We start from the raw sequence: 21097 nt of genomic DNA, 5'->3' as shown, positions 1-21097 counted from the left end.
GTACCACTTCACTGCCCCACAAGTAGTTCTTAAAAGAATTACAAATTATTAATAACCACATGAATGTTCTTAATCATTAATAAAATGAATACAAATGAAAACTGAGGTTTTACCTTACATCCAACAAATGTGCAAAGATAGCAAAAAAGTAGGAATAGTCAACATCAGAGGGATTGTGATAAGATCGATATACTAGTGCACCATTGATAGAGCTGGAATCAGTACAAAAACTTTTTTGAAAATAATTAATTTTTAAAAATTTACAAATAAATTTAAATAATTTGTAAATAAAATTAATTAAAATGTCCCCATCTTTTGATCCAGACATCACTACTAGGCTTCTACCTCAAGAAGTTCGTTGATATAAAGCCACCACATATATTAAAATATATTTAGCAACATTTTTTGTAATAGCAAAGAATTGGAAACAATTGATTGGAAATGACTATGTAAATTTAAAACACAAATATAATGAAATATTCCTGAGCTGGCTTAAAAAAGGGGGGGGGCGAGGAGAAGCAAATATGATGAATACAGGGAAACATAGATCTCCATCCATGAACTAGTTTAGAGTGAAGCAGAGGCCAAAATACCAATGTACACAACTCCCACAATAGTGTAAATGCAAAGAAGCACCAGAAAAAAATAAAAAATGAATGTTGCAAAATCATCAAGAATAAGTATGGCTAGAAAAATACTCCCATCCTGCCCATCTGCAGAGGAGGGAGGTCCACGAATGAGATATATTACACAGATTTTCAATGTATTCATCAGTTGTGCTGTTCTTTTTGGAATTAGCTTTTACCTTTAAAATATTATACTCTCTGGGAGGAGGAAGAGGGATACCAAGGGAGACAGTGATGTGAAAACAAAAAACAAGACATTCTTGTGATAAATAATACCTACTCCAAGGGGTACCTTTTAATGGGAGAAGGAAAAGCTAAGGAGTGCGTGAGACAACTATGACCCCTACCCAAATTTAAATCAGGAACTCTCAAAATAGAAAAGCAAAAAGGGACTTATTACGATCTCCTAAAAAAGGGCAACTCCCAACAAGGTATCATCAGTAAAGGAGTGCAAAGCACAAACTACAAAACACAAGATTATATAGACCCTAATTCAGAAGCCCCCCAACCCTCTTCTGGCCTTTTCTCCCGTTGGCTACGGGAGTCTAAACTTATATCCCAAAGTGGAAAGAAACAAAGAATACTAGCCAATAACATACTCTTTACCTTATTAGGCACTTAAGTGCTAATAAAAAAGGTGGGGAGAGGGCAGGAAAGGACAGGAGAGGAATGTAAATTTATCTAAGATCATCAAACACCTACAATTTTAGCTATAGCTTAACTTGTTATTGCAAAGTATCAAGTAACAGTTAGGACAGGGGTCCTCAAACTATGGCCCGGGCCAGATGCGGCAGCTGAGGATGATTATCCCCCTTACTCAGGGCTATAAAGTTTCTTTATTTAAAGGCCCACAAAACAAAGGTTTTGTTTTTACTATAATCCGGCCCTCCAACAGTCTGAGGGATACTGAACTGGCCCCCTATTTAAAAAGTTTGAGGACCCCTGATTAGGGCATAAGTCCAGGCCATATTCTTATGAGAGATCTTCACTCAGTTCCTCCCATTCAATCCTTCCTCTTATTTATCTTTGAAGACCTCTCCCACCATTCTTGATACATTTCTTCAACCATCTTCTTTTCAGCTTCCAATCCCTAAGGGTCTAGTTTCTCTTTTTTCTTTACCCGAGTCCATCCTAGTCCTTTCAATACTCTAAGTATAACTGGACCTCCCCCAACAACCTAAAAGTTGCTCAGTCTTTACCATCCTGACCTAGTACATGTCTGTACTACCACTGTGGTAAGCTATATCACATAGGGGAGACAGAAGGGAGTAGTGTGACTTCACTTAAAGCTATCAGTAGGAACCAAAGAATCTGTTTCCACCAGCTGCCTCCAGACCAAGACCACCAAGAAGCACTAAATGGGGAGCACCAGGTCTAGAATGGGACATGGGCCAATTTTCTGGTATCTTTGGCAATTTTCTTCATTAGCTGTACATTATCATCAGTTTTCACACAGCAAGTGGTTAGATTTAATTTCCTACAAATTCCATCTTTTTCAGTCAATGAGTAGTCTAAATCTAACCTATGCTGAAGTACTGCTTTTCTAGTCTGAATGACCTGGTCTGTTAACAAATCCAGTGTCTTTGTCATCTAATTAGTAATTGTTTCAACCATAGCCTGGAGTCTAATGAGCCTACTCAGCATATAAATTGGGGTTCTGTGCCTCCAACTCCCATCTGGGGCCATCTATTATCCCAACTATTTGCATCCCCAGTAATTAGAATAGGTAACTCTTGACAAATAAAGATGACTATTACAAAAGTCAGCTAAAAGACACAGACATATGGGAAACTAAGTCCAAAGGATGCCACCTCAAGCAGAAACCAAGATTGTCCTCCCAACTCTTGTTCAGATACTAACTTCCACCTGTAACAATTCAAGATCACTTTGCTCTGAGAAGCTTGTGGTATATCCCTGTCAGATGGTAGATGACTAGCTTGATGATCCATCAGACAATCATAACTGAACTCCAAATATTAGCTACAGTCCCGAAAGATTTCATCTCAAATAGAAAGTCTCATCAATGAAAGCTTCAGGTGAATTTAGTTCTCAAGGATCACATATCCTAAATAAGTATTGACTATACCTACTTACATTGATAACAAAAAGAGATTCATCCTAGAAAGTTCACAGCTTATCTTCACATCTTAGTAGATGGATTTAAATTTAACATTACACAAATCGTTTTACTTTAAGATGCTCAAAAACCAATTTATAGCAAAACAGGTATTAAGCGAGTTAAAGGGTAAAAAGACATAGACCACTGTTCTCAAAATCTCCCTAAACAATGGGAAAGTTTAGGGGCAGCTAGGTGATGCAATGAATAGAGCACCAGCCCTGAAGTCAGGAGGACCTGAGTTCAAATGTGGTCTCAGACACTTACCACTTCCTATTGTGTGACTTTGGGCAAGCCATTTAACCCCAATTGTCTCAGCAATAATAATAATAATAATGGAAACAGTTTTAAGATGACTCAATTCAACCAACTAAAACATATAGGATATAGAATATACTATTATCCTAAATTCTCATTAAAGAACCCTATCAAAATTAGCAATTTCTTCATCCAAAAAATGTTAATACAACTTCCTCCAATTAAGGAGGAATCCTTATAAACTTTTCTGGAAATATAAAGAACAGATACAACACAAATATTGTTAAAATTCTTCTAAGCACAATTAATTTCCCCTCCCACCAAAACTAATTGCCCTAGTACAAAGACAATTTTAAAGGTTATAAATTGTCCTTAACAGTCCATTCTTGAGGTTCCTCCATAAGTCTTTTAATCCTGATGTTCTCAGTCTCCAGAATGCAGTCTCAGTCATCTGTAATGCTTGGTAAAGTCCTTCTCATTCTGCTGCTTCCAGGACTTAATAAGCACCCCCTCTTCTGGAACTGCAAACTTCAAAGGTGTTACCTAGGCCAGCAATCCCTGCTTCCTAAGGGCTGAAAGAGACAAGGACACTAGCAGTATATAATTCCTTAAAAACTTACCCTTTGTTTCAAAAGAGGTCTTTTCCCTTTCTCTTTCCAAATAAACCAAATAGCATCTGATAGGGGAAGATCACTTCTGGGGACAATTCTAATTTAACAAAGCAAGAGGTAAACATTTGTCCAAGGCAATTTAGTCTCTAACATCAATTTAATAATCCATTTCTTAAGAATCTGATTCATTCTTTCCATTTTCCCCATGAGGGCAGATGTCCCGGTGTATGGAATTGTCACTTAATTTGCAATCCCTCCCTGTTGGAATAGACAGGAGAGCTGCTGGAATACACTGGAGCCACCTGACAGCAGCTGTTGGAGATCCAACCCAGAATGCATCTTCTCTTATGAGAGGATGATACAAGAAGACTGAGAGGCAGTTTCGTTGTCTGACCTCTTCCCTGAGAGGCTATTGTGTGGTCTGACCTCTCTCCTCTTCCCTCTGCCTCCAATTTATCTCATTCCCAGTCTGCAACACCTGTGTCAGTAAGACTCTCCTGCAATTCCTTCAGATGCTGTGATCCACAGCTGTGGAGGTTCTCAGAGAATTGACCTGTCCCTTAACACCTCCCCATTATTTCTTACAAAACCTTAAAAGTAAAGTATGCTTCATTATCAAAATCAATAGTCTCTACCAATCTATATGGAATACAATTTGTTCCAATGTTAATCCACTAATTCCTCTTAAGACAGCAGAGCTCAGGGGAAACCTTCCACCCATCCTATCAAACAGTCCACTATAACTAGTAAATATCTCAGTTTTCCCACTGGTGTCATTTCAATAAAACCTAATTTGAATATTCTGAAGCCAGGTTCCTTCCCTCTAGTCTAGAGGAACACCTCAATACCTTCTTATTTTTTGACATTCAGATACAACTCGTTCTGCAATTACACATATCCCCCTATATGCCAAATTTCTTGCTTTTAGTTCTTTGTTAAAGGAAGAAAGCAAGATAAACCTTAAGATTTAGAAGATAGATAATATCTAAATAACTTTGGACCAAATTTCACCAAATTTATATCACATATCCAGCAGAGCTGACAATGTAAAAACACAAATCATACTGAAGCAGGTTGTGGTCCCTTTAAGAAACTATTTCCTATTGATCTGTGATCCCTTTCAGATTCTCAGCCCCTCCTGGATGAGGCATATTCTCCCTAGATAAATTATCTTTCCAGGATGCCAGGGCCTTTGATTCAATTACAAATCTTGGTCAAAAAGCATCCCTTTGAATTCCAATATTTCTGGGCTGTCCCAGCCCCCACTGGGTCTGAGCCAGCTTGGGCTATCCCAGCCCCTACTAGGTCTGACTCGCTTGGGCTATCCTATTCACACCAACACACTCAATATATCAGCCTCCATCAAAGTCTTTTGCAGATGGACCTTGATAGCTCCCTTGCTGCCGGGACCTTCTGTCCACTGAGAACTGCTTTCTCAGTGCAAAACTCCATTTTCCATAGATCTGCCACTATAAAAATCAGTCTCTGGGTAAACTGATTTCTGTGTGGGTCAGAAACCATTAATAAAAAGACTGGATAGATCTCTAGAAGCAAAGCAAAGTTTATTATAGGTTCTTGCGAATCAGGGGTCCCATCCATCCGAGTAGACAATCAAAGGGAGGAAGCACCGTAGGGGGCAGGGTTGATGCTTTTAATCCCTAACACAAATTCCCCCTCCCACCACTGACCCTCATCCTTATTGGCTGAGGATCTTAAATGTGTGAACTACCCAAGAAATTGAACTTGACTAATAAGTACATAGTTGCCCATATTTGGCTGAAATAGGGAGGATAACAAGAAGAGGGCTTAAGTATGCTCTTAGGGGGATAACAGGGAGGAGACACTTTAAGTATGCCCTTGACTTAATGCTTACAGTCCTTCAGGCCTACTCAAACTTTGAAATAGATGAAGCCTTACTCTATTTTCACAACTGTCTTGAAAGATCTCACCTTATCTCATTCATATCCAACAATAAACTTTCATTTTGCAACTAATATTTCAGGAATGAATGAATTCTTTCCCTCCTAAAACCTGCGGCCGATTTAAAGAGGATTCCCAATAACTCCCTTATAGCCCCTAACCTCTAGACCACCAGGAATCTAGACCACTCAAACAGCATCAATACAATTTTTACAAATTGCTCAATATAAATATATTTCCTCTAATTAGGAGATGCAAACATATGACCTCTTTAGATAAGTTTTTTAAACTTAAAATCAAATCAAATAGATTTAAACTTCTAGTATCAATACGTCAATATTAATACACACATAATTCTAAAATCTTATACAAGAATAAACAAGTTTGCAATTTTACCACGAGTTAATAGTAATTATCTCATCAAAGATATTGGAGCACCAGCCCCAGAAAAATCCAAGTTAGCCAGGGACAAAAGCCTTGCCAGGACAGATTCCACAAGCCTTTCTAAGGGAGAGAAGCATGGAAAATTTCAGAAGTGTGGGGTTTGTTTTATTTTGTTTTATGTTGCAAGGTTGGGTTTTTTGTTTTTTTTTTTTTTTTGGTAAGCCTCAGGTTCAGACCCTCAAAGGGCTGGTAGTCATGTAAATTAGGTCTACTTAAAATTACAATAAACTCAAGTTAGGTGATTCAGTGCCAAGCAACTTAATTGGTCTCAAAAACCCAGAATCTGCTAAAATGTTTTAGCAGTTCTATAAACGTAATTATTCCTGCAGACCCTTTTTTCCCATTTTAATGTGGCAGTTAAAAACATTCCCTATCTCAGAACTAGTCCTCCTTTCTAGCTAAAAAGATATTTGCATAAGTCCAATTATGTAGGAACCAAGTGCTTTTAAATCCCAAATGACCAGATCTTTCCCTTTGTAATTCAGCTGAGAGAAACATAGAAGACAAAAACACAGGCTATCTCTCTCACACACATACATATACACACAAATTGCTTTTAAAGCCTTCTCCATCTTTTAATATTTGCTTAAGTTCCCTCCAAAGAGGGCCTGAAAAATAGAAAATAGACGGTGATTCTAAATCAATCAAGTTCCAGGTCTCTGCCCCTCCTCGGGATGCAGATGAGGAGGGTAGTTCTGGAGCTGCAACCATAGGAGCTGGTTGGCTAGGGGGTATACAATCTGTCCCGAAGTCAGCAACCACAAGTCATTCTCCCTCAAGTTATTGCAGATTCATTCTCCATCAGTATTAAAAGTTCCTTTGAATTTACACCCAACCCCCTTTGAAGGGGGTTCCTTTCCCTATAAATGTTGGTACTTCATCCCAATTCTTCTAAAGGACTATCTTCCCAGACACTAGATATTTAAAGCCAGGTACCTTAGATTGTTACTTTCCCATGATTCACAGTATCTTGTCCTCTTTAATGGAGGACTCACCTGATCTTACCAAAGGGAAATGGGAGCACCCTTACAGACTCACTTGCTGAAAGTCCCCCAACGCCAGTCACCCAGGTGGTTCACCAGTTACTGTCAAAGGCAAAGTACTCTTAGAGACTCTAACCGCTTAAGAGCTTCCTTCCCCCCTCATCAGTTTCTTACCTACCTGGATTGTTCATGATTTACCTGACCGATTCCAAACTTTTCTCTGCTAGCTTATCTCCTAAACCAAATTAATCCTCTATCTTCGATAGCCCACTTGTTTTTCTGTCTCCAAGTATCTCCAGGAATTTACTAAATTAGAGCGAGAGTTCCTAAAACCAATCCAAATGATGAGGTGCAAATGATGAGATTAGTGATAGTTGTGATGAGTGTGAGAACTGGGGTGGGAAATCCCCTCTGGTCAGAGCTGCAGGTCCTATGCTAAAGAATTCACAAACCAGAAATCTGGGTGGCAAAAAGGGATTTATTGGCACTGAGAAGCCAGCTTGCTAGGAAGACAGGCTTCACCAGTGGGCAAATGTCCTGGCGGGGGGGGGGCAGCTTACTAAGAAAACAGCTTCCTTGGCAAACATAATCCTGTTTAGGACTTCTGCAAATGACAGTTTGACCAACCCCTGATCATATGGGTAAATCTTGGCCTGGGGGCTGGGGAGCAGTTTGAACTATCAGCCCGAGATCTCCAACTGAATAAAATCATTTAACTAGGAATTGAATTACTGGGAGTGGTTCTGGACTAATCTTCAACTCAATAGGGGGTGCTACATGATATCCCTGGTCAAGATCTACAACTGAATGAAACCACTTGATTTCCTGAAGGTGGGCCTCTCCCAGAGGAGAGTTTGAGTCCCAAAAGGGGAAGTTTCAGGGTTCATCCCCCCCATCGTTTCCTTCAAAAAAGATCTCAATTTATATCACAAGGACCACCAGAGAACTCTCTGGAGAGTGTCAGGACAATAATTTTGTATACGAGATGCCTCACAAACAGGAAATATCCTAGACTGAGCCCCCAAAACAGATAACTCTGACCACTACCCAAAATAAAATCAGAGACTCTCAAGGTTAAAAGAAAAAAGGGATTATGATCCCCTTGAAAAAAGGCAACTCCCAACAGACAAGGTATCAACAAAGGAGTACAAAGCACAAACTGCAAAACACAAGATTATATAATCCCTAATCCCCATCCCCTTCTAACCTTTTCTCCCATCGGCTAGGGGAATCCAGGCTTACATCTGAAAGTGGAAGTCTACCCCAGAGACAAAGAATACTGGTCAATAACACTCTTGTCCAATATAAGCAGGTGACAATCTGATGACCACTCAGCCAGTGCAGATGCCCCATGCTTCACCCAACCTGAGATCCCACCGCTAACATACCATTTCTAGCACATGCGTCATTTTTAACCTTCAAAGAAAGGTCTATGAACCAATTGGATTCCTCTATAGTGTGTTCAAGTATCAAATCATATAAAAATAAGGCCTTCGAGGAAAGGGAGTCTCAAATCATAAAGACCTGAGGTTTACTTCATTAAAGGGGACCGTGGACAGTTTAATTTAAAAAAAAAAAAAAAAAGAGCTCTCTCAGCGATTTTTTCTTGCAGACTGGATAATTTTAAAACTATTTTACTTTAGGTAGATACAAATTTTATATATATATATATATATATATACACACAAACCTGTGCATATAAGTATTTTGTTTAATCATTTTTCAGTCATGTTCTTGACAAAGATACTGGAGGAGTTTGCCCTTTTCCAGTTCATTTTACAGATGAGCAAACTGAGGCAAACAGGATAAAGCAACTTGCTAGGCCAGATCACACCACTAGATCATGTCTGAGGCCAGAGGATTTCCCTTTGAATTATTTTAGAAAAGTTCTTAAGATCACTTGCTAAAATGAAGCACCAGATCTTTTGTCATATTTCTTTGCTTCTATCTTCGCTAGACATGAAGGGTCCAAGCATTCGGTCATGTATTAAAAAGGCTTTAACCCCTCTAATCCCTGGTAGGCGGAGGCTTACTATCTTCTATACAAGTGGATGAGCTATGGAGATGTTCCATCCAGCAGAGATGGATGCCCTCAGGAGGCGCCATACAAAGCAGAGATAACAGGTCCTCAAGAGACACCAGGGATGAGGCTTCAGAGCTGCTTTCATGTTGCCCTCTGCCACTCTCTGCTGGACCGCATGTTATCTCAGTTAGGCATGGGGTCACCTCAGGTGGGAATTAGTCCCCACGGGGTACATCGACTGGTCTAATCATTACCCCATGGTTCTTGGTCACCACCTGCTGCTCTTTCCTGCCACCTTCTGGGCTCTAGTAGCCAGGCGGCCTCTCCTTGGCAAGGAGGCACCAGTACAAATACATGGATGCAACTTCAGGAAGTCAATTTCATCTCCCCTGAAGCATCTTATTGTCGAGAAAGTAGCTGAAAACACACCATGAAGAACACATGGTATCCTATATAAGTGACCATGACTTACATCTATATGAGATGGCAGACCAAAAAAAAAGTGAATTATACTGGGCTGAACAAAAAAAAAAGGCATAATGTTCAGAACCAAGACAGACATAGTTCCATTGATTAGACACCTATATCCTTATCTGGTAAATTTAACCCCTTGGGTCAGAAAGGAGCACACACATATGTGAGAGTTCTCTGCACTGGAAGTTTCCTATGGAGGCTGGATGAGGGGATTACTCTTAGTAGCAAGTGCAAGGAGGAGGTTCCTTCGATATCAGAAATTCAATTATTTGCTCTAATTACAATTTCCAGTCAAATCAGTTTTACAGAGAATAAAAAAGGTTTCCTGGCAAATACATGATCACTCACAAAAGGATGACAATGTACAATGTACAACTTAGCAACTATCCACCACACTGGGAAAACAGTCTTAACCCAAATTAATTACCACTGGGAGCATGGATCTAATGCTAGAAATAAATTCAGAGACGTTTTTGTCCCCTGGATCAATTAATCTGCAAATATGTATTAAATGCCTACTATGTATCAGACACATACCCCCTCCCCAGCTGATGCTCTAGATTGTTATTCGGTCATGTCCAACTCCATTTGGGTTTTGATTTTGTGTTTTTTGGCAAAAATAATGGAGTCGTTTATTATTTGTCTGCAATTCATTTTACAGATGAGGAAACTGAGGCAAACAGTGTTAAGGGACTTGCTCAGAGTCACACGCTAGTAAATGTCTGAGACCAGCTTTGAACTCAGCTTCCTGAATCCAGGCTTAGCCCCCCAGCCTTGCATCACCTAGCTAGCCCTTCTTCAAAACTGGGACACAATATGCTCACAGTTCAAAAGAAGAGAGAGTAATTGGAGAGTAACTTTTGAGGTTGTTCCTGGTGATTTTCCATCTTCTCCTCACCCTTCCTGGCACATAGTGATTGTTTAATAAATACATCTAACTTCAAATTCAGAGTAAATTAGTCAAAAACTATGGTTTGAGGATGAGTTCCAGGACTTGATTTTTTGGGAGACCAGCTTTCCTCCCATGAGTTGTGCCGGGAGGAAGCTTCAAGGGCATCTTCTGGGCTCCTTGTGTACCCAAAGCTAAGTACTTTAAAAGACACAAAAAGTGCAATCATCTTAAGGATTCTTAAGGAGTCTTAAACTGCGGATTACAATCCACGTGGGGTCTCCTGACTGTGAGGGCTCCAAAATTATTTACCAGCAAATGTTTGACTTGCATACCTAGATACCCGACTCGAAAAACTTCTCAAAATGGGGTCCAGAGTGGCCTCTAAGGCCCATCCAGGACAGCTGTTCATCAACGGCAGAAGCCAATGACAATGAGGCTGGTAGATTTCTCTATTCCACATTGGACTAAAATGATATTTAAAAACGCATGTGGGGCCTTTGCCTTCTGGAGGGCTACCCTGGGAGCTTCTAAAGTCTCGCCTGTCCAAGGGCATCACATACAGGCCGCAGACGGGACAGCGGAGGTTCCCGGGACCCTAATTTGCCCCGCTTGGGGCCACTTAACATTCCCTCCCATAGTGACATAGGCATGCGCACAGCCCGGCGTCAGGGTGAGGAGGGATGCTTCACAAAGGGGAAAGGGCAATACACCGAGGGGCCCGGGAGCTACAACTTCTTTCCCGCAAACTGACCACAGCTCTCCACTTCTGCCCCCCGGGGGTTGATCCCTCCTTAGCCCTCCCCCTTTCCTCCCTCTCCCCACCCCTCTCAAAGCTTCTCCCTTCCCAACCCAGGACTCCAGCCCAGACACCCCTCATTCCCACTCCCTTCTCCCCCCACCTAAAGGTCCCAAGAGTCTCCGCTAGCTCCCGCCCTATTCCAAAGCCTAGAGCCCCATCCCCTTAAGTCCGGCGCTCCCCTCCCACCCCTTCCTCTAGCTCCGGGGGCAAAGGTCCCCGAAGGAATTCCATTCCCCGCCCTCGCCCCCACCCCTCCTCCAGCTGCCCCAGTTTGAACCTCCGAGGGTCCCGCTTCCTTTTCCCTGCTTAGGCCTCCCACCTCTTCCCCGAGCCCCCAGCTTATCCCTTCTGCCCCGCCCAGTTTTGCCCCTTCCCAGCTTTAAGAGTTCCCCCTAATCCTAAGCGAGCGCTCTCCTTCAGCCCCGCCCCCTCCTCTTTAGAGGTCTCCAGCTCCTCCAACGGTCCTTGGGGCTCTTAACGCCTTCCCAGAACGGTCGCGCGTACTTCACCTCCCCCGTCCTCCCGCGCCTCCTCCTACCCGCTCTCCGACCCCAGAGCCCCCATCCCCGCCCCCTCAGGTCTCCGCTGGGGTCCCCCACCCCCTTCCTCCCTGCTCCCGCCCCCTAACCCTCTCCCTTTTGGACCGCCACTACCACCGCCTATCCCACTCCGCCTCACGGTCCGCCGCGTCCTGGCCCCGCCCCCAGCCAGTCAGCCATCGCAGGGAACCGCCCCCGCGGTTCCTCCCCCCGCTCTGGCTCCTCCCCCCGCCCCTCCCGGCCCTCGCTGATCCCTTCGCCCTCTCTCGCCCTCTGCCGGCGGCCGCCCTCAAAAGGAAGGCTGGGGCCCGCAGGGTCGCCCTGAGGAGGAGGCGGGACATCCGTGCTCCTCTCCGGAAGTGACGCGGGAGTGTCAACATGCAAGATGGCGGCGCATCACAGGCAGAACACGGCGGGGCGGCGGAAAGTGCAGGTGAGAGGCGCCGGGGGCGGAGCGCGGGGCCCTCCAGGGGCTGCCCCCCAGCCAGGGTGCCTCCCGAGGCCCGCGGACCGGGCCCCCACGCCGAGGCCTCCGCGAGGGAGGGAGGGTGGGGAGAGGCGGGAGCGGAATCAGGCCGGCCTGGGCCCAGCGGCTCTGGCGCGCCCGTCGGGGTTCCGGAAGACCCGGGTGGGGAGCGAGGTTCGGGCCACAAGTTCGGGTCTCTCTCCTATCAACCCGTTGGGCCGCAGGGCCTGGCCGGGGCCCATAAACTCGAACCCGGAGACGTTCCAGGCTGCCGGAGGCGGGGGAGAGGGGGCGGAGATCGGAGACCTCCGCCCTGACCCCACCCCCGGAGCCGTCAGTTCGTCCGTTTGGCCACCCAGTTGTCTGCCCCCTGCAAATGACCCCGCCCCGTGGGTAACTGTCACCCCTCAGAAGCCATGGGAAAGGGGGAGCCCTCCCCCTCAGCCCCTCCCCCCGGCCGTGTACCCCCTCCTTCCCAACCTGGGACCCCCTTCCCCCCAGCCCCTCCTCTTCCCAACCCCCCACGTGGCCGAATCCAGATCAGTTAGTGCCCTCTGGGATCCGGAGAGGTGGGGGACCTGGCCGGGGTCCGCTCATGTTCCTGCCCAGCCGTGCCGCCCCCTCCCCCCAGCGATGGTGGTCCCTCGAGTCGGAACCCCACTTCGCTTCTGTGGGTGTGTGCGAGCGTGCGCGAGTGTGTCCATGTGGGTGTGATTGCGCGTGTGGTTCCCCCCGCCCTCCTCTGGTCATCCTTGCGCCTGGCTTAGGACAGCCGTGCCTCCTGAAGACAGTTGAAGAGGCTTTGAAACGTCGCGTTCCTCCGAGCCCATTTTGAGCCTCTCCGACTTAGGTTCGGTTCGGTCCGGTCCGGTCCGGTTTGCTCTCGGATCCGGCTGCCGAGTCCCTGGAGGACTGTTGGGAGGACTTGGAGACGGAGCCCTTCCTGGGGCCGCAGACCGCCTGCCTTCTTTCCGCAAACAGACTTAAAAGTCTGCCAAGGAGCTCCCAGCGCAGGAGCCCAAGTCCGGGACCTTTTGTACTCAGCCGGAAGGGCTGTTTTCCCACCTGTGACCTCGGGGCAGCTCGGGCCAACAGGTGGGAAGGGGTAGGGGTGTTCATCTGGCTACTATTTTTTTTTTTTTTTGGTAAGATTGTCTTCTCCCAAGAAATCGTTCCAGCTTGTGTCTTGCTAAGTGGGTGAAATGTGGAAATGTTTTCATTTCTAAAGTTACCTGAAGTGTCCCCCGGAGGCATTAGGTTTCTCAGACCCGCCGGCGTGGTTCTCCGGACGGCTAGTGATTCTACTCCCACCCCTTCTCTGCTTTATTAATGCTGATTCCCATCGAGATCCCTCAGGAACGGGCACCCTTCCACCCTTAGCCCAGCCGGCCCCCTTGCTCCTCGGCGGAGTTCTTCCTTCCTGAGGCTAGTTACCACCCGAGTTCTTCCTCCCTCTCGTGCTCCAGGGTCAGCTCCTCGAGGTTAGGCATATTCCCCCCACCCCCATACATATGTAGACATCAGAAGGGTTCTCATGGACGCAGAGCCCTAATTCAAACAGAAACTCGGTGAAATAGCAAAACGAGTGAACAGATGTTCCTCGCGCATGCTGAACATCAGTTCTACTAGAGCATTAATTAAGCAGTAACTTGGGTTACTGAATGTGTTACATCTTGGCATGTCTGAAGTAGGGTAGGATCCCTTTCCCACAGCAGAAATAGTGCCTTACCCTAACATATCACCCGGCAGATCCAGGCTTCTCAGAAAATCAGAAAAAAAAAAAGTTTCAAGTAATCCCTGAGAGAAGCTCAGATCAGTGGTTATTTACCAATTGGAAGTAAGAAAATTCTTTCTTTAAAGATAGGATTTATCTAAGTTTATCTTTAGACAAAGGCATCCTCATAATGGAGGACAGTTTTTCTCCTAGTTATTATATTAAACTTTTCTGACAACTCTTTAATTCTAAATATGTCCGCACATATGCCTGCTTTTGGAACCCAAAAGAATTTTGCTAAAAATCTAAATACGTGCTAGCTTTGTTTAGTATGATTAATATGGATGCTATTTTAGGTTGAAAGTATGTTGATGGTAGCTTGGTAGCTACTATTGGTGTTTCACAAAAAAATCATTTCAGCAAACTTTTAATATATAAAGGTTATTTATCATCATTATTCCCTCAAAAGCATCCACTGACAAAACTTTAATGTTTTAAACATTAAAAGGCCTGTGGTAGGAAGGCAGTGTCTGTCACATGGGATGTAGGGATGGAAAAATATTAGTTATTTTTCATTGAGAATTTTTCGAGTTTTTTTGATGCTTGTACTAAGAAAGTTTCATTCGACCACTGTGGTTAATTTGATAGCAGGTTTGGTTTTTAAACTTTTTTGTTTTAATATTCTGTTGTCAAATTTGGTCATTTGTTGTCTCTACGGGTCTTAGAAGCGCCACAGCTGGCTTGTTTTATAAAAACTTTAATTTCTAACTGATTGGAATCGTGCAGGAATATTGCAGGCACACTCAAGTAACAAGGTTTGGTTTCTGAAGTTCGCTTGAGACAACGCCTTCTCTTGCCACGTGGGTTTTGTCTCAGGAGTGAATTGATCTTCACTGAAAAATGACTGAACAAAGTATTAGGCACCAATTGTGTGGCAGGCCTTGGATATACAAAGAGAAAAAAGCGACAGTCCTTGTCCTCAGTGACCTTAGGAATAATAAGTCTGTGCAGATATATGCAAATTATTGGGGGGAGAAGAGTGGTGTCAGACTTAAATAGTAGAAACACCCCCACCACCACCACCTATAGGCTGCAGATTGACTTCATTTTAAAATGTCGGTGTTGTGTTGCATTTTAATTTATTTTGCTCAACATTTCCCAATTACATTTGATCCCCGAGCAGGTGTGTGAATAGACCACAGGTATCCTGCAGCTTTGGGCCCACTGTTTGACATCTGATGTAGAAAGTAGATCCGAAGCCAGGGTTTGAAGGAAATTAGGGATGCCAGACATGGGAGAAGGGAGTACCTTTCAAGGATAGGGAGCAGATGGCAATAAGACAGGAAGCTTCTACACGTAGATGGCCATGGAACTTGGGAAAGAGAAAAGTCTTGGCATCCAGCCAGGAGAGAGGATTGTCAGTCATTCAGGGTGGACTAGAGCCTGGATGAGGTGTAACCTATGACCATGTTTCAGAAAATGTGCTGGCTTAGATTGGTAGAAGAAATTTAGGATTGGGTCCATGAGAAGGTAGTAGATCCCATTGATTGTATTGGTCCTTATTAGCCAGGCCTGCAGTTGAATGAATTAATTGACCAAATGAATGAGAATTTACTAAATACTGGGTGCTAAGTTCTAGGAGTACACCTAGAAAAAACAAAGACAGTCCCTCACTTCAAAGAATTTACATTCTAACTACAAGTCAACACATAAGGAAGTTAGTAGCCAGGAACACTTGAGTCTAGAAAGTTACAGGAAAGAGAAATAAGGTCATAGAGCAATAGAGTGAAACATCCCACCCAAAAATAATGATAGAATTGATTTATTCGTATTTCTAGAACTATTGGAGAAAGTAAAGGAGAAGGTTTGGAAGTTTGGAAAACACTTAACAGTTGGTAAGCAGGTCACATTAAAACCTATACTTTTCTCAATGAGAATGCGAGTCCCTAAGAGAACACTTAGTGTATTGGTCCCCATATAGGCCACACCTCTAAAATGATCCTTCTTTTAAAGGGGAGACCTAAATTGCATTCTGTATCTTGGGAAAAATAATGGATTAGCTGCCTCACCCAGGTTTCACAAGCCAGATTTGGGGGTGGGGTGGGGGGGAGAAGAGTGTAGCCTATAGTTGTAGCAATAGAGTATTTCTTGGGTGATCATATAAGCATATGACTTCCTTTTCTCTGGGTCCCACTTTGCTTGTCTTCAAAATTCTGTGATCTCAAAATCCTATGGCTGTCTTTGACCTCATACAATCCTTCCTAAATATTTGTTGTCACTTGCTCCTCTTCTGTGTCATCTGCTTGCTCTTCCTTCAAAGGAGTAACTGCTCTTGAAAATGTTCGGATAAGTAACAAGTTTACAAATAGCCTTCATTTATAGCTTGTAACTGAAACAACAGAACAAAGATAACTTAATGATAACTAAGTTGTAAAACAGGCTTTTTTGAATTACGAAGAATTTTGTCATTCAGGCATCCCTTTTTTTTTTTTGTTTGCAATTTTTTCATAGAATAAACCTTTACAATTTACATTGGCTCTTGAGAAGCCTTCTAAACTTCCTATCTAAGGCAAGAATCCATTTACAATATAACTAAAAATGTGTACTGCACTTTAAAGTTTCTTCACCACAACCTTGGCATGTCGCTTGGCTTAGATGAAGGAAATAGAGGTGAGATAATGGGACTTGTTCAAGGTCATGGAGATGTAAATTACACAGCCAGAATTTGAACTTAGCCCTGCACGCCCAGTGTTGTTGTCTCCCATCCCCCCTCAGGATTCGTTAGATCCCAGAATCTCAAAACCTCAGAGCTAGCAGACCTTCCCTCTCTTAATACCTGACAGATAGATGGCCATATAATCTGTGCCTTAGGATTTCCGTGGAGATTTGCACCTGGTGTGGGAAAAATTGTTACATTTTTAATTTAATTTTTTACAATGAAATCCTGAAATCATTCCTGCCAACCACTCCGGCTAATTGAGATGGTTAGGCATGAAACTGAAAAAAAGAATTCTTTAGGTGGAGCCAACAGCCAGCTTCCTCCCACCCGGGCAGTAGCTGTAGCTCCAATGAAGGGGCTTTTGCTTTGCAATTGGAATGAGGATTCCAGCTGGGACCAGAGCAGCTTAGATAGGAGAGAGAATCACAGAGTTTAGCCTGCTGGTCTGCTTGAACACGTCTAATGACAGGGAGTTCACTACTTTGTGAAATAATCTAATCTGTTATTGGACAAACTCTGATAGTCGGGAAACTCTTCTATTGAGTTGAAATCTGTTTCCCGTTAACTTTCAGACATTGATCCAGCTGTATGTGATGAGACTTAGACTTTTTCAGAAGTCACCAATACTTGAGCTTACTAAGCTAAAGTAGCAGTAAAAACTTTGAAAGACTCCAGATATCAGGGACTAAGTTGAGAACTAGGTTTTATGTTTATCTTTTCTCATTTACATTGCTTGAGTATCAGAATTGTAAATTACATCTTACTCTAAAATCATTTTGGGCTAGTATTGGGTAACCATTCCCCATACTTTGTTTTGTGTAATGTTTATTTATCTTTTCTCATTTACATTGCTTGAGTATCAGAATTCTAAATTACATCTTACTCTAAAATCATTTTGGGCTAGTATTGGGTAACCATTCCCCACACTTTGTTTTGTGTAATGTTTTGTGTAAAGCACAAAGTTTTGTAGTTTAGCTTCTAAAATAGAGTAGGAGCTGAATCAGTTACACCAAGTCTTTCCTACTAAGAAAGAAAAAGGTTGTGGGCAGTGAAAAGAGAAGATAGATATGAAATAGTTATGCCTCCTGACCAGTGATAGCCAGTAAAATATATTCCAGAACAAGAGCATTCGGAGGATGGTCCCTTGGAGTTTCTTATAATGGAATTCAACTTGAATCACCACTGCAATCAATACAGGAAACTTTGAACTTGGACCAGTAGTGCCTTAGAAATGAGACTGCAGTAATGCAATTAATGGTCTTCAGTTCTTCAAAGGTTATAAATGTGCCAAAAGAAGGAAGGAATTTGCTGTGCTACATTTGGCTGAGAAACAAAGGCGTGGTTGTGATGGGGAATGGGGAGGGACCATGGACTTCATTCAGCCTTCTCTACTAGAGGAAGAGCCTAGGTATAGAGGTCTTGCTGATAAGTTTATCCTTCCGAAGGTATAGGAGAAGATAAGCAGGAATATTGGTATTTGGGATCTGTTTCGGACCAAAAAAGAAGCAACTACTTAGTAAAATGATAAACATTATGTAAAGGAAGTAAGGGAAAAAAAGATGGACACTCATGAATATAATAATACTGTGATATATAATTTCGTGAACTAGTTTTTTATTGTTATATATTTTGATTCCTCACATGACAATGTTGTTTTATTTTATTTTCCTTTTCTGTTTTTTCTATTTTTTTAATAAAATTTTTTTTAAAAATACATCTGCTACCCACAGCTGTGAAAGGCATTTGATCTCTTCTGCCCTTTTTCCCCCTCTAGTGGTAGGAGCTAATTTACTTTTGGGGGCATATAACCATTTAGAATGTGGGTATGGATTAAGATGTTGGTAGAAACCTAATTCCTTCCCAATACTTTCAAGTTTTCCCAGTAGTTCTTAGGAAGTTCTTACATAAAAGATCTATGTTTTGGGTTTTACCAGATGCCGGGCAATTGTGTCTTTGATATTTGTGTTCGCTTTTCTAGTCTGTATCATTGATCCACTTTATTTTTAACCAATACCATATGTTTTTGATGATCTTTTATAGTATAGTTTGATGTCTACAAGTACTTGTAGTCCCTCTAAATTCCTACTTTTTCTGTAGAAATTCCCTTGATATTTTAAGTCTTTTGTTTCTCAAAAGGAATTTTATAGTTCTTTTATCATGTTCTATAATTAATCCCTTTGATAATTTATTTGATCTTACATTAAAATTCTTTCCAAGGGAGAGGGGAAGGTTAATATATAATATAATATAATTTTCATTTTTTTATATTAGCATAATCCAACTATGAGCACTGATTATTCCTCTAGCTATTTAAGTTGTTCTTTAACTTTTTAAACAACACTTTCTAATTGAATATATACAATTGGTTTTGTCCTTGGATAGATTGATCTCTAAATATTTTATGCATTTTGTAGTATTTTTAAATAATTTCTTTTTTGAATTTTGCATCCTGGAATTTGTTATTATAATGTAGAATGCTTTGATTTTATGAATTCATTTTGTAGCCTGCAACTTATTTTAATTAGTATCTTTTTCTGATTATCCTAAAATTCAGCAAATAAAAGCTAGTTTTAACTTCTTGCTTTCCTTTTTACCTTTAATTTTTTTGTCTTATTGCAAGGATAGAATGTTTAGAACAATATAGTTTTGATATTTATTATTTGATATAAAATAATAGCAGGGAGAGAATGGTCATCTTTACTTAACTCCTGATCTGGAAAAGAAAAAGGGAATTTAGCATAAAGAGGATTGATTGGGAGGAACTCAGAACTTAATTATGATTAAGCCATCACAAATGATTCTGATGAAGAAGAAATGGGGAAAGGCATAATGATATAGTCACTATAATAGGTGTTTTTGCTTAATTTTCTTTATGAAAGGGGAGGATTTCGTGGTAAGGTTGAGTTTTGGAGAGAGGTTATTTTTAGAAGTGACTAAAAAAAATGAGTTATTGCTACATATACATACATATGTATGTATATGTGTTTATTTGTAGATACATATGTATGTATATGTATATAATGTGTATGTATATGTGCATATATCTGTATACGTGTGTATGTTATATCTACCAAGAAGATTGAGCAGGGAAATGGGGAGGAGGAATGAAACTGCGTTTAAAGAGACCCCTTTGACATGCAGAGAACTTATCAATTTTCAGATGTTTTAAGATGTGAATAGGGAAGCAACTTCAAATCACAGAAGACAAATAAAAGCATGACATAGTTGAAAAAAAGGCTGTGGCCTGAGAAGCTCAAAGGCTTCAGGAGAGCAGACTCTGGGGCATAAAGGTGTTTCTAGCTCTCCCAAGGCAATAAGATAGAGCACAGAGGAAAGACATGGCTCCTCTGCCTCAGGTTTGCTGCTTCTTTTATCATGGAGAAGGATCTTCAGAGTCAAAAAAGTAGAACAAAAAAATGCTTGGTAGAAAATTGAAACCTCAGATAAAAGAGGGAAATAAGAGAACCCGCCTTGCCCTTAGTGAGTTCAAGTCTCTTGTCCCAGAACATCTATATCCCCGTACACTGTAAGAGTCTTGAGGTTGAACTACCAGAGATTCAGAAGAACAAGTAATGCCCAAGAAATCTCATTTTCTTTTATAACGAGCCCAAAAACCTAGTAAAAGGAAGTGAATGCGCTAGACCAGAAGTGGTTCTTTCTTTTTGGGTTTAGGGCCTCAATGATAGTCTAATGAAGCCCATGGATCCTTTGCAGTATAATGTTTTGAAATGACAAAATACATAGAATTAAAAAGGAATAGTAGCATTTATATAGGGCTTTAAATAAAATTGGTTGGTGGTTATATAGTCATTTCAATTGTGTATTACTCTTTACAACCACATTTGGAGTTTCTTGGCAAAGATACTGAAATAGTGTGTCATGTCCTTCTCCAGATCACTTTACAGATGAAGAAACTGAAGCAAATAAGGTTAAATGACTTGTTCAGGCTCATACACCTAGTGAGTAAGGGAAGCCAGATTTGAATTCAAATCCTGCTGACTCCATAGCCATTGTTCTGTTTACTGCACCACTGAGCTGTCTAAGGCTGGTCAAACACTTTGTTTTTTTTGATCCCTTCAACATGCTTGGGAGGATAATTGTTCTAATTATCTCCATCTCTTCATGACCCCACTTGAGGCTTACTTGACAAGGATATTGGAGAAGTTTGCCACAGATGAGGAAACTGAGGGAAACACGATTGACTTGCCCAGGGTGTCACAGCTAAGTGTCTGAAGCTTAGATTTGAAATCATAAAGAGGAATCTACCTGACTCCAAGCCCGGCACACTGCCCACTGGCATCCCCTAGCTGCCCTTTATAGACAGGGAAACACAGGCAAAAATTAGTTTTCTGACACTAGATTGGAGTTGAATGCATCCTGCACTCTGAGAAACCAGTTCTATGGCAATAGTAGATAATGTTTTTTAATGTTGAGACACTAAGTTGATAACCCTCTCTCTAGACCCAATACACATACAGGCTTCAGGAAGTTATCTGATGTTGCCCTAATTCCC

At 42.0% G+C, this 21097-nt stretch overlaps 1 protein-coding gene across 3 annotated transcripts in view; it reads left to right on the top strand.

Annotated features, from left to right (window-relative positions):
- Nucleotides 1-11035: 11035 nt before the first annotated feature.
- WDR48 (WD repeat domain 48) overlaps nt 11036-21097 on the top strand; it is a 49500-nt gene continuing 39438 nt past the window's right edge. For 2 of the 3 annotated variants that reach the window (XM_051979320.1, XM_051979330.1), the window contains exon 1: nt 11036-12118. In XM_051979320.1, coding sequence (XP_051835280.1) covers nt 12071-12118 — 48 coding nt within the window. In that variant the 5' untranslated portion in view covers nt 11036-12070. The remainder of the gene's footprint in view (nt 12119-21097) is intronic. The other variant, XM_051979339.1, reaches the window with a different exon arrangement.

This window comes from Antechinus flavipes, chromosome 1, assembly GCF_016432865.1.
Source record: "Antechinus flavipes isolate AdamAnt ecotype Samford, QLD, Australia chromosome 1, AdamAnt_v2, whole genome shotgun sequence".
In the NCBI taxonomy this organism is placed as follows: domain Eukaryota; kingdom Metazoa; phylum Chordata; class Mammalia; order Dasyuromorphia; family Dasyuridae; genus Antechinus; species Antechinus flavipes.
This window is presented reverse-complemented; position numbering and strand designations above follow the sequence as displayed.